The sequence below is a fragment of the Balaenoptera ricei genome, chromosome 1 (genome assembly GCF_028023285.1).
Source record: "Balaenoptera ricei isolate mBalRic1 chromosome 1, mBalRic1.hap2, whole genome shotgun sequence".
Taxonomy (NCBI): domain Eukaryota; kingdom Metazoa; phylum Chordata; class Mammalia; order Artiodactyla; family Balaenopteridae; genus Balaenoptera; species Balaenoptera ricei.
The window spans coordinates 140,916,395-140,930,290 of record NC_082639.1 but is presented as its reverse complement, the minus strand read 5'-3'; the positions used below and the strand labels follow the sequence as shown (position 1 = coordinate 140,930,290).

The 13,896-nt window shown below is 38.6% G+C and overlaps 1 protein-coding gene across 2 annotated transcripts in view; it reads right to left on the bottom strand.

The window, feature by feature from the left end:
- The window catches only part of RASAL2 (RAS protein activator like 2), a 395,365-nt gene extending 381,989 nt beyond the window's left edge, over nt 1-13,376 (bottom strand). Inside the window, exon 1 of one of the 2 annotated variants that reach the window (XM_059937207.1) lies at nt 13,144-13,376. In XM_059937207.1, coding sequence (XP_059793190.1) covers nt 13,144-13,345 — 202 coding nt within the window. In that variant the 5' untranslated portion in view covers nt 13,346-13,376. The remainder of the gene's footprint in view (nt 1-13,143) is intronic. The other variant, XM_059937197.1, reaches the window with a different exon arrangement.
- Nucleotides 13,377-13,896: the final 520 nt, after the last annotated feature.

The following is a 13,896-nucleotide window of genomic DNA, read 5'->3' as shown; positions in this document are numbered from 1 at the left end:
TCAGGGAACTGAGATCCCACATGCCGCGGGGCAACTAAGCCCGCACGCCACAACTACTGAGCCCACGTGCCACAACTAGAGAGCCTACATGGCACAACTACTGAGCCCTTGTGCTCTGGAGCCTGCACACCACAACTGGAGAGCCCACGTGCCACAACTACGGAGCCAGAGTGCTCTGGAGCCCAAACACCACAACTAGAGAGAAGTCTGAGCACCGCAACGAAGATCCCACGTGCTGCAACGAAGATCCCACGTGCTGCAACTAAGACCCGACGCAGCCAAATAAATAAAATAATTAATTAAAAAAAAAAAAACACAGTGAGATATTACTCCACACTGACTAGGATGGCTTTAATAAAAAAGAAAGGAAAATAACAAGTGTAGGCAAGGATGTGGAGAAATTGTAACCCTGTGCATTGCTGGTAGGAATGTAAAAAGGTGCAGATGTTGTGGAAAAGTGGCAGTTTCTCAAAAGTGGGTATAGGTAGTGGTGAGGGTTACACAACTTTGTGAATATATTTAATGTCACTGAATTGTACAGTGAATTGGTTACTCTCTCTAGTATCCTCACTTTTATTCCTTCAGTTCACCAATGAAGAACTCAATACCCATTCTTACCTACATGGCTCCAAAAAAGGCAGAGAAGCTAGGATAAGACATACTGCTAAATTCTAAGAGAACTTAGAAAAGCATAAAAATGCTACTTTGATAACTCATGATAGGGACTTTCCTGGTGGCGCAGTGGTTAAGACTCCATGCTCCCAATGCAGTGGGCCCAGGTTCAATCCCTGGTCAGGGAACTAGATCCCACATGCATGCTGCAACTAAGAGTTCACATGACACAACTAAGAAGCCCTCAAGCCGCACCTAAGGAGCCCGCCTGCTGCAACTAAGACCCAGCACAATCAAATAAATAAATATATTTTTTTAATTTATAAAAAATAGCTCGTGATATATTTTAACACAACTATATTAAACTGGAAACAGTAACTATGAACTTGGATAATAGAGATAGGGTAATTTTTCCCAAAAAAGTACTGGATTGTAACTCAATTCCAATCTTACTCAGATTCCAATATAACTTCACCAAGAATCTTTAAATCACTAACTTTACATGATTACTTCCCAATAAAATGGAGAAAAGACTTATCATTTTTCATAAATTTATTGAAAAAAATACAGGGTATTTTCAGACTGTAGGAAAAAAAGCAACTTTGTAAAAAGGTATCATTTTATAGAATATGCTCACAGGTAAATGGAATAACATTACTGGTTATATAAGCGAAACATTATCATTGCCAGTTAAGCTACAGGCAAAGAAAGATTACCGGCTTCACAAGGTAATATGACTACTTCTCAAGGTATGACAATCAAGATGTACACCAAAAACATAACCTAAAGTGCAAGTAACTAAAAATTTCCTCAAACTGATTTAGGGGGTGCTTGAAAAAGATGACTTAGGACTTTCTGACCTGAATAAAACAAAAGAAATATGGCCATATTAAATCCTCTAGAGAATCTTTCTATTTCAATAGGAATCACCACATACGATACTGTTCTTTCTTAACCATGTTATCAAACAAGATTCAAAAATAAATCTTCATTTCTCTAAAAATGAAAACTACTATAAAGTCTTTATGAAGCCAGAATATACTAAAAGTAGAGTCATTTTTTAGATTTGAACCACGTCTTTTCTTAGTTGGTAGCTACTATGCTGGGCATCTTTTTCAGGTACATTGATACAGGCTAATCACCAACCACTGGGCAAAACTGGCCCATTTCAAAATAGGATCGTGCACTAGAAAGACCTTGGGTTTCCTCACTCTGGGGTATTCTTGAAATCTACAAATACACAGAAAATTGTACAGAGTCAAGCCTAAGGAAATCATGGGAACAAGATACTTATATAGTATATCCTGCCCAAATTTAAATCAAACAAAATCTCCTACAAACTTCCACAATATTAACTGGATACAGGATTCTTCATTTCACTCAAACTGCTCTATGTCACTATTAAAAGTTAAACTACTTTGTTCCTTTCTAAGTGTGCTCCTATTACATGCTAAACAAATGACTAATGGATAAAAGAAAATTTGGGTATAATTTCAACTATACAGCATTTTGGAAAAGGCAAAACTACAGAGGCAGTAAAAATATCAGTGGTTTCCAGGGGTTAGCGGGGTAGTGGGTAAGAAGAGATGAACAGACAGAGCACAGAGGGTTTTTAAAGCAGTGAAAATACTCTGTATGATCCATAATGGTGGATACATGTCATTTTACATTTGTCCAAACCCACAGAATGTACAACACCAAGAGTAAACCCTAATGTAGACTTTGGGTAAAAATGATGTGTTAATGTAGGTTCATCAACTGTAATAAATGTGCCAGCCTGATTGGGGATGTTGATAATGGGGGAGGCTATGTATGTGTGGGAACTGGGGATATATGGGAAATCTGTTATCTTCCTCTCATTTTGCTGTGAAACTACATCTGCTCTAAAAAAAATTAAGTCCTTAAAAAAAAAAAAAAGAAAATTTGGTTAACTGGTTAATGGTCTATACAAACTATGCTTTTTCAAAACAATTCCTATTCCTGCCCTTTTTTTTGAAGAAAATATTTTAAATTACTTTTGTCATTAATGTTAGTTCTTGTTGCCATTCCTCAAATTTGGCTTTGACATTATAAACTTCCCTAGAACATACCTAAATGAATCCCATGCTAAAAACTCAGCACTAACACAGTGTTAATATAAGGTATTATATTAACCTGACCTCAGTCATTCATCCTGCTAAAACTAAATGAACCTATATTCAAATCACTGATGTCAATTCCTTCTGATACTCTGAGAAACAAAGAGTAGAAGGAGGACACGATCAGCTGAGATGAAAGCCACCAACTATGTTCTTCTTAGAGTATCTAGAACATTATGTATCTGTGTCAGGTCATTTCAGTTGGAGAGTCTGACGTATAAATAAGGCCATGGTCATGGATTTGACCTTTAGCAGACCAACTGCTTTAACTCTATACTCATGCTCCCCTCATTCACCTGGAAATATGCCATTAATCAAAAGGAGTACCATTGAGGAAAACTCTCAGTTTTATAAACTCAGTCTTATAAACATTATAAACATTAGAACTCTGAGCACATTTAACATGTGCTAAATAACGTTTAAGGCACTACATGAAATCTATGCAAATATACTTCAATATGTTGAAAGTCGCAATACAGAAGTAGGACTTAAAATTATGAGCTGTACTTTCATATACTCGTGGCAAGAACTGCTTTCCAGGAAGGTCACACAAATTTGGCACTAAGTCTCAGGCCTTTAAAAACATACTCTTCTAGGAATTCAGCCTAAGGAAACAGTCAGAAGTTCAAAGACTTATGCACAAAGAGAATCAATAGACTGCTAATATAAAATTTTTGAAAAATATTAATGTTTAAAATAGGATAATGGTTAAATGAGTTATGTTCAATTAGTCATTAACAAATTATATTTTCATATAAGCCTCAGTAATAAAGCTGTGTGATACTGGCACATGAACAGACCAACAGAACATAATAGAAAATCTTGAAATAAACCAAATTGTATATGGCAATCTAGTGAAGGATAAAGGAGTCATCTTAAATCAGTGGGGAAAAAATTAATTATTCAATAAATGGTGCTAGGATAACTGGAAAGCCATCTTTCTAAAAGTGAAATTGTATCAATACTCATACCTTATACCAGGATGAATTCTAAATGGATCAAAGATGTAAATGTAAAAATAAAAACAAGAAAGTACTAGACAAACCATTATTATTTTATGACCTCAGAATAGGAAAGGCCATCCTAACTAGGACATAAAACCAAAAAGCCATAAGATTGATACATTCGGGATTTCCTTGGCAGTCCAGTGGTTAAGAATCTGCGCTTCCACTGCAGGGACACGGGTTCAATCCCTGGTCAGGGAACTAAGATCCTGCATGCCACACAGTGTGGCAAAAAAAAAAAAAAAAAAGAAGAAGAAGAAGATTGATACATTCAACTGCATAAAAATAATTTCCTCATAGAGGAAAAGAAAAAAAAAAGATAAATGAAAATACCGGCAACTCATGGCAGACAAGGGGCTCTTAATATACTAAGAGTTCCTGCAAATCACTAAGAAAAAGATCCAACAACCCAATAAAAATGGGCAAAAGATATGTACAGTCACAAAAAAGGGTATATTTAAATGGCTCTGTAAGATATTCAATCACACTTAATGTAAGATTTGAAAAATTAAAATTAAGCTAAGACTAATTTTTACCTTTTAGATTGTCACATTAAAAATCCTTGATAATTCCCTATGTACGGGGAGATGGGCACTCTCATACCTGGAGAAATATAAATAGGTACAACCCCTAAGAAGAGCAATTTGGGAATAGCTTTCAAAATTACAAATACACCTATCTTTGACCTAGCAATTCCATGAATTTTTGTTATAGATATACACAAGCAAAATGGCTTATATCCAAGATTATTCATGCACTATCACTTGCACCAACAAAATGTGGGGATTGGTTTAATAAATTATGATTCATCCAAGCATCATGCAGCCATAAAAAGAATGAGGAACCACTTTACAAATGGACAGGAAAATATATCCAAGATATATTAATAAGTGTGTGGAGCGGAGATGTGAGGGAGGAATAACACAAGCTGCAGATCAATTCCTATAATGGGTTAACGATTCTGTAAAAAAGGAGAAAAACAATTCTGTAAAAAAGGAGAAAAAAGCATATACACAGTAAAAACTATGATACTATCAATTCAGATACTAAGCAATTAACAACAACTGGCTCCAGACCCCCAGAACACCCAACCAACTTCCTTTGGGGGTTTGTTCCAGTCATTTCATTAATCTCACCAAAAAATGACCCAGCCTTTTTTTTTTTTTTTTTTTGGCCATGCGGGATCTTAGTTCCCTGACCAGGGATTGAACCTGTGACCTCGGCAATGAAAGTGCGGAGTCCTAACCACTGGACCACCAGGGAATTCCCAAACCCTGAATTTTTTTAAACTAAATTTCTTGGATTCCACTCTTGGCAGTTTTTACCTATCTATCTATCTATTTCTATACGCCTGGAATAGGTATGGAAGGATACACAAAAATTTCCAACATTTATTCATTGTGTGGGAGGGAAATGATTGCCTGTCAGATGGCAAGTGAGGGGTGGGGAGGAGGGGTGAGAGAGACCTCATGGCATATCCTTTTATACCTTTTGAATTCTGAAAGAAGGAAATGTATTTCCTATTTTTAAAATTACATTTAAAAATAAAAATATATTTGAAAAAATTTTAAACATTTTCAAAGCCATAAGAAAATATGCTATTAGAAAAAGGCAGGATATAAAATAGATGCAGTATGATACCAAATATGTACAAACAAGTATATCTGTACACAGAAAAAACTGGTAAAATATAATCAAATATTAAAGGAAGAATTATCTCTAAGAGGTGGAATTATAGCTGATTTTAATTTTCTTTGGCTTTTCCTATAATTCAAATTCTTTACATTAAGCATGGATTACATTCATAATTAGGAAAATAGTATTAAATTTTTAATAATATGAATCAGAGAGGTTAGAAATTAAAAGGGAGGTATAAAGTTACTAAGGATTATCCAGGATTCTAAGGATCATAAATGAAACATTCAAATTTCCTCAAAACATCACTCCAATGGCAGAATAAAGAATTTAGGAAAAGATCTAATCTGTCCTCTAATCTGCCTCTTAAGGATCACTATGAGATTATTCTCCTCCTCCTACTTTCTGGATGTTTTGACCATTTTTGTTTTCTGTTACCTAGGTAATGGTACTTCCAGCATTTCCCTTAAAGACTGTGAAACTAACAATCTGGTATTTCTCACTGACCTTCAGCTTTGAAAGGCCATCTCCCTAAGGGAAAGCAGTAAGATCTAGAAGCTATACCAGGAGGCTGAGGAATCTGAGGTTAAGAGTTCTAATCCTGACAAACTGTGGAATTTGTCTCCTATTTTGGGAATAAGCTAAATTTCCTGAGTCAGTTTACTTAATGAGGAAACTTAAAGGATTATTTTGAAAAATATTTAGGACTATCAACTTTTTACACTTTTTAACTCTTCACACTATTCTTCTGAACTTTGTTTTCTTGCCTTACGTTAAATTTTTCCTCTCTAAATTTTCACTCTCCCAAACAGTATCTGCAAGTATTACCAATGTCTTAGACTTAGGAGCAGGGAGGGGATACTTTTAGAAAGCCTACTGTAAATGACACAACATGAACAGAACTTGAGCCAAGTTGAAGACAATTTATGGGGGAATAAGAATGCAATCAGGATCTAAACTGGACCCTTATGAGCAAAGTGGCCACAGACAACTAATTAATGTAACTACACTGAGTAAGGGAGGGTAAAACTCAAGACTCCTAACACCTGAACCCTGCTGATAGAGATAGGAAGATGATAACGTCTATGTCACAGGGCAGAAATGAAGTTTTGTCATGCTTTCAAGGGCTCAGTTTTTATTTCTTTTGTTTACCGTGTTCCCTCTAACCCCATTGAGCTGGGCCTCAGGACATCTTTTTTCCCCTACTATTTACATATCATGTACTTCTTGATGGCTGCCTTCCACAAGAAAACCAGCTACATTAAACTTGTAAAAGGTTCTCTACCAACAGGTCTTGAGAAGCACTTGATAGCCTTTGGGAAGAAACAAACATCAGAGAGCAATTATCCCTCTGCCAAGGGCGGAGTGCCCTCAGCACACTTCAAACTCCTCCTCCTGGTTAACAAGACCGAACACCTCTCTAGTTACTTAAAAATTATTCCAATAGGGTGGGACAAGGGAGCAGACAGATGAATTTTTTCTGGATTAACTCAGTCATTAGTTCAATGCTTTTTTGTGCTTCACCTACTCAAAAGGTGATCAAATCACTTTGTGCTACTCAAGAGAGCAACTGCTAAAAACAATTACATAAACCCTCCACTTCAATTTACCTTATCCTTCTTTCTAATAAAACAAAGTGTAAGAAACCACTGCCTTGCTACCATTTCCTCAGTAATCTCAGTAAAGCCTACTTTGTCGTATGAATCCCTTTTCTTTTCCTTAGCAAATCAGAAAAATTTATCTCATTCACCATAATAGGACACAACTGTACATCATTTTTTAAAGTGCATACACTGAATCTTATTATCTGAAGAAGATAAAGGCAATCCTTATAAACAAACTATTCTCAGATAAACAGGGGCATTCTAGAACTTCATATTATTTACATCAGAGAATTTGTACAGATCCTCAATTCCATATCGGCAATTCTCAAACCCAAAAAGCTCTGAACACTCTTTTTCCATAACTTCTCTAGCAGTAAAATCTGACCTGCACTGACATCATACTGTGTATAGTGTTATACCGTACTTAGCATGAATGTCCATTTGTTTAATTGCAGAAATATTAACATGACTGATGTTGCTCCACACACCACTAGGGGGTTTATATCACTATATATACCATATTTTCTAAAATCAAAAGTTTTGAATTTTGAAACACTCCAGTCCAAACGGTTTTGGACAAGGGATTGTGGATGTATAGTTTCTATTCTGCAAAAATATTTTCGTTCTTTGAAAATGAAATAGCAATAAACCAACATGATAGAGGGTAGAAAAATACTATGATGTTGTAAAGGAAATTGTCCACCATCTGTGACATTAGTAGAATACACAATTTAAATGAGATACATAAATTTTCTCCTGAAGGAAAAAAAGGAGGGCTACTTGAAATCAATATAATTTAAAATAAACAGTATATACCTAGGCCTTCTTGGAAGTTCTCTTTAATTTCAGTGGAGAACTGTCTACTCCTACTGTGTATAAAATGTATTGGAGATTATGGGAAAATGATGTGTCAACACTCAAAGTCAATGCCCCATCCTTGAATATTTTTTTTTAAACGAATGGCCTTAAATATTTTTTTTATATATTTTTTTAAATATTTATTTATTTATCTGGCTGTGCTGGGTCTTAGTTGCTGCATGCGGGATCTTTAGCTGCGGAGTGCAGGGTCTAGTTCCCTGACCAGGGATTGAACCTGGGCCCCCTGCATTGAGAGCCTGAAGCCTTAGCCACTGGACCACCAGGGAAGTCCCCACCCTTGAGTACTGAACTCAAGCTTAAGATCCCAAGGATTCCTAAAACATTAATACTCATTTGTAAAAGTTCAATTAATAGTATTTGAGGAAATTAAAACACTTAAGTAACATGAACATGTTTTGGGATATACTCAATACATAGTCACTGATTTTCTTCTGGCAATCAATTAGCTAGAGCACATAAAACTTTTAGTCTTGGTTGAGCAATTTCATTTATCTACATGTTACCACAAAACAGGAGTCATGGGGTGCATATGTAAGGCATGTAAGAATGAGTGATCTGCGGGACTTCCCTGGTGACACAGTGGTTAAGAATCTGCCCGCCAATGCAGGGGACATGGGTTCAAGCCCTGGTCTGGGAAGATCCCACATGCCGCGGAGCAACTAAGCCCGTGTGCCACAACTACTGAGCCTGCACTCTAGAGCCTCCGAGCCACAACTACTGAAGACCGCGTGCTACAACTACTGAAGCCCGCACGCCTAGAGCCCGTGCTCCGCAACAGGAAAAGCCACCGCAATGAGAAGCCCGCACACCACAACGAAGAGTAGCCCCCATTCGCCGCAACTAGAGAAAGCCCGTGTGCAGTAACAAAGACCCAATGCAGCCAAAAATAAAATTAATTAATTTAAAAAATAATAATAAGTATTTTTTTAAAAAAAGAATGAGTGAGCTGCTGAGAATATTCAAGATGAATTATGCTAAGAACATTCTGTATAAGCCCAGCGAGTTAGTCATAACTAATTCATACTGGACCAAAATAAAATAACTTCCTGGACTTGTTACTGGTTGCAACATTTTAAGTAAACATAGAAACATGTTCTCTAAAAATGCAATAAAATATACTTTTTTTAATTAAATCATCCTTTGTTTTAATTTATGAAGTATAAGCAATATTACTTACTACAAGCAGGTAAGACTTCTGCCCCCATCAACTCATATCCAGTTCATGAGAAATTCTTACCAAATTCCCATTGCCATATTTCTAGAATTATATTATATTTGATGCAGAATGATTAATTCCCTTTTTCTTCTGCTTGCTGAAATAGTACCAGCCTTTAGAAATTTTCCAGGAGATCCCTATCAATCATTAATAAACAATTAGCTATATATTAGCTTAATGGTAGGCAATAATGTTGATGTTATTTTATTAACTGAATATTTTAGATAAGTCCTGCCCATACTATTAAAATTAAAAACAATATGGTTTCTTGGTGATCACTTCATCATGAGAACTATATTTCCCCTCTAGCTATTTAAACGCACATCTGTGCATACACTTGCAGATCTGTTGTACTGATGGGTGCAGAGCTCCAATGCGGGCACTGCTGGAGATTGGTATCTTTAATTTCCCCCAAATAGTGCCCTTCACTCACCATCCATTCATGGTAAAGTAGTTAATTTTAACGTCCTCATTGTTTACCAGAAAGCAGAGACAGTGAGGCTGGCTTTGCCGCTCCCGTTTCCTTTTGCTGGGCTGCTGAGCTTTTTCAGCCAATTGACTTCACTTTGAGGCTATAAATATCTGAAAAATGTTCTGCATTTGATGCTCTTGGATTCTGCATCCATATTTAGCTGTTTGTGGCATGCCTTTGTTTAAGCTACTCTACCACCCATACAGTCAGTCAGGTTGAGATCTAGATGGTCAAAGGACAGATGGATCAACATTCAGCACACACTGACTTACCATGGGGGAGGCATCAATCTGCTAGACACTGTGACAATGAAGGGAGTGGCAAGATAGGAATACAGAGATAAACAAGACAGACAGATTCCCTGGTGTCAAAAATATTATAGTCTTGACGGGCATGGGCACAACTTATAATAATATTGGAATAAAACAAATGAAACATTTTACAACTAAAAGAAAATGAAGAATAGCACAGCATAACTATTTTCTCTTGGCTGTGTCTCAAAAATGTGCATTTGTTTGTGTTCTAAATATAGGTCTACATATTATAAAGCTCTGGACATATTCCAAAAAGTTTGCAATCGTGACGATACAAAAAACTCTGAATATAGGTATAATCCACCAAAGAGCCAGACCTATCAGTAGCAAACTCAAAACAGTGCCCAGTCTTCAAATTTTGTGAGGCAAACTAATAAAATATTGTTTCCAAAAGTTTCTGTAAGTAAATAAATAAAATAAAAGTTTCTGTTAAGATATTTGGGGAGAGGGGTTACTTCTGTTCTTGTTGTTGTTTGTATGCATACTGATTTCAAACGTTAAGTATATTGAAGAGGATATAAACCATAGCCAGAAGCCAGAAGCACTTAATACAGCTCCTTACTTTGCATCCTATCTTTAAAACCCACAGGTCTATTCTAGGTTAGGTCTCAAAACTGAATGAGCTAGATCTGAGATCCCCATCCCCACCTTCCTATCTTGTGAAAACATTCCAAACAAATATACATCTGCCCTCAACATTCCTTCTTTCAAAACTCAGTTCACTGACCTTTTGATAAAAGTGCTCCCCAGAATCCTGATAGTCATGATTTAAATGTATTAAAGGCTTGCTTGATGCCTGGCCCCAAGAGTCAGGGTGGAATTGGGAGGCAAAGTTGTAGGTTAAATAATAGGGTAGGCCATAGAATCAGAAAACTCTAAAACTAAAATGTACCATAGATACAATTACTCCAGATTCCACATTTTATGTAGAAACCTAGACCCACGGACTTAAAATTACTTGCCCAAAGTTAAACAACAATTTGTGGCAAGGCCAGAATGAAAACCCAGGTTCTCAACCCCCAGTTGCATGCTCTAGACTAGTTTCTGGATTTCTTTAAAAAACATTGGAGTACACTCATCAAAGTCTCTTTCAATTGTGTAAAAGAACCTTGATGTTCCAAAACAATCAGGATTTTGAACACACAAAACAAATAAACAAGAAAACCAAAACAAACTCTCTTCCAAATTGATTTTCTACATTCTATTTTTTTTACTTCAAAGCTTTTCAAAGAGCTATACAACAGGCAACTTAAAAACTAGCTAAGGACATAGAAAAGCCAAGTCATTCAGATAGTTTTGGAATATTTACATCAAACTAAAGACAATAAAGTAGTACCCAAGATGAGCTGCCTTAGAGGAAGGAAAGTAGCAGTACTGAACAGTAAATAAAAACTTCTGGTTAATTGATAGGGAAGACAAAAAAGTTACAATGCAGTAGAAAGTCTGCAAATTGGCTTTGAAATGCACACTATATATGTGTGTGTGAGAGAGAATATACATATATATTTAAGAATATACACACAAATCTAGCCCTAGGAATGGACTACAAAAACAAGCACATAGTTTTATGGGTTATATGCAAAGAAGGTAGTTAACACTAGGTCTAGAAAATCCAGACAGAATAGTTTGACACTGAAATACTGAATTGTCATATATACATATTCTTGCAGTAACAAGGCCCTATCTCTAACTTCATATAAAAAACAATATGCAAAAGAAGTGTATAAGGACAGGAAGGATAGAATAGGAAAAAGTTGTAACCACAATATACTCTAATTCAAGCTCAATTTCAGATTCTCACCAACCTTTGTTATAAACCATCGGCTAAGTAGGAACAGCAGGTGGGTGGAAAAATCAGGGACTAAAGTTTTTAATCTGCTGAGAATGAACAGGGTGACCTTGCATCATCTCCCACTTCTTTGCTTTAATTCTTTCAGTTAATTAAAACAACATCAAGAAACATTTATAAACATCCAGCAAAATACAAAGTGCTACATACATAAATTCTTAAGAATTGGTTATAAAAATTGATGGATTTTTAGAACTAGAAGGACCATTAAGAGATTATTTAATCCAATTCACTCATTTTACAGAAGAGGAATGAGATGTCAAAAAAGTGACCTGCTCTGCTCCAAATCACATAGCCATTTAGTGGCAGAACTGAGACAAAAATTCAGATCTCTGGACTCCCAGTTCTATGATCTTTCTGATGGTGATAAGACTTAAAGTCTTGAAATCAACTGAACTATCCAGGAAGACAACTTCAAAGTCACAGTCACTCTTGAATACTAAACACATACCCTGTTCAGGATGAAAAAACAAAAAACAAAAAACGTAACGTACTTGATCACTAACAGGCTTAGATGCACATGACTGCAGGATAACATCTTAACATTGTGTTGATCTCAGGTGCTTCAAATTTGCCATCTTATACTCAGCCACATTACTAATGTCTTTTATAGTCCTGTGAGATAAGTGATAAACACCTTGACGTTGCAATATTTTGGAAAGCCACAGCTCAGTCCTGAATGCCAGGCTATAAATCCTTGGGCTATGGGTTTTCAAAACCAGCATGGTTTTAATGCTGCCACAAGGCTCGCCCTAATAGAATCTCATCATTCAGTTTTAATTAAAGAGGTGGTTACTAGGAATGCAGAAAGGGAAAGTTTTAGTGTGTTCATCACTTTTTAACTTGCTGAGTAGCAACCCAGTCACTTTACAAAGAGCACCAGAAACAATGGTGCAATCTGAAACAATCCACACCCCTTGGACTAAGTGCTTGCCTTTGGAGAGTGAGGTTCAGAAGGAGGTTATAGAATTAGACTGTTCCCACCAAATAAATGCTTCTGATTTTTACTTTATTATCTTAACCTCTGCTAAGCTTTTTCATAATATCTTAGTTTGCAGCCTTGCCTCACTCCAGAGAAAGCAATGAAACGCCATTCATTTGATTTCACGGTGTGTTCTTCTTGAAGATCAGCTGACACTTCTCTTGAAGTCACCACCTGAGAATTAAGTCTGCATATCCCAACTCCACCTTAAATCTACTGCAGGTATCTGAAAAGGTCCAAAGACCATACTGAGTCACATCTCTCTCCTCAAGTACTAGTCTGGAGAAACTTGTCAGAAATGCACCCCAGAACCAAAAGGGATGTGGGAAACGGACCCAGGATGGATGGGGACTGAGAACAGGACAGAGACCAGGGAATGAATTTCAGCCTGAGCAAAGATACGAAACATCAGCCTCTAAGACGGCCTTTGGTCCTTACCGTACACCCGGACCCAGCTCTGTTGCTGGCACACGGACTCCAGAAGGATCCGATCCAACATGCCACCGGCCACGGCCCCACTGACCGGGACAACAGCGTCCAGCTCATCCGGGGGGAGCGGCGAGTCGGACTCCAGTCCCGGGAACATCTCCGGCCAGGAGAGCGCCTCCGCGGCTCCTCCGCACGATAGGGAGAGCTCCATGGTGCCCCTGAGGGACAAGGCGGCGGCGGCGGCGGCGGCGGCGGCGGCGGCGGCGGGGCGGGCGCGCGGCTCCGCGCCCTGCCTGCGGGAAGGGGAGGAGGAGAGCGCAGCAGCGGGGGCAAGGACTCGAGCGGCAGCCGGCGCGGACGCGGCTCACCTCCTTCCCCGCCGCCCACTGCCCGCGGCTCGGGCGCTGCTGCCCACCTGCAGCCGGCGGGCGGGACCCAGCCCGGGAGGCGGATCCAGCGTGGCCCCTGGTGGGGGTGGGTCCGGGCTCAGGTATGGGTCCCTCCCGGGAGGGGACGTGGAAGGACCCGGGAGGGGCGGATTGCCCGCCCGCCCCCTCGGAGCCCCCTTTCTGTGCCCCAGCCGGCGTCACCCGCGGGCCGATAGGGCCGGGGCTGGGGATGGAGTGAGGCCAGGCAGGGCTGGTCTGGGGGCGTCGCCGCCAGGGGCCGCCCCCTTTGACCGGCTCCCGCCGCCGCCGCAGCCGCCGCCGCCTCAGGGGCTCCGACTGTCCACTCCCTCACCCCTGGGTGGGCGGGGGAGGG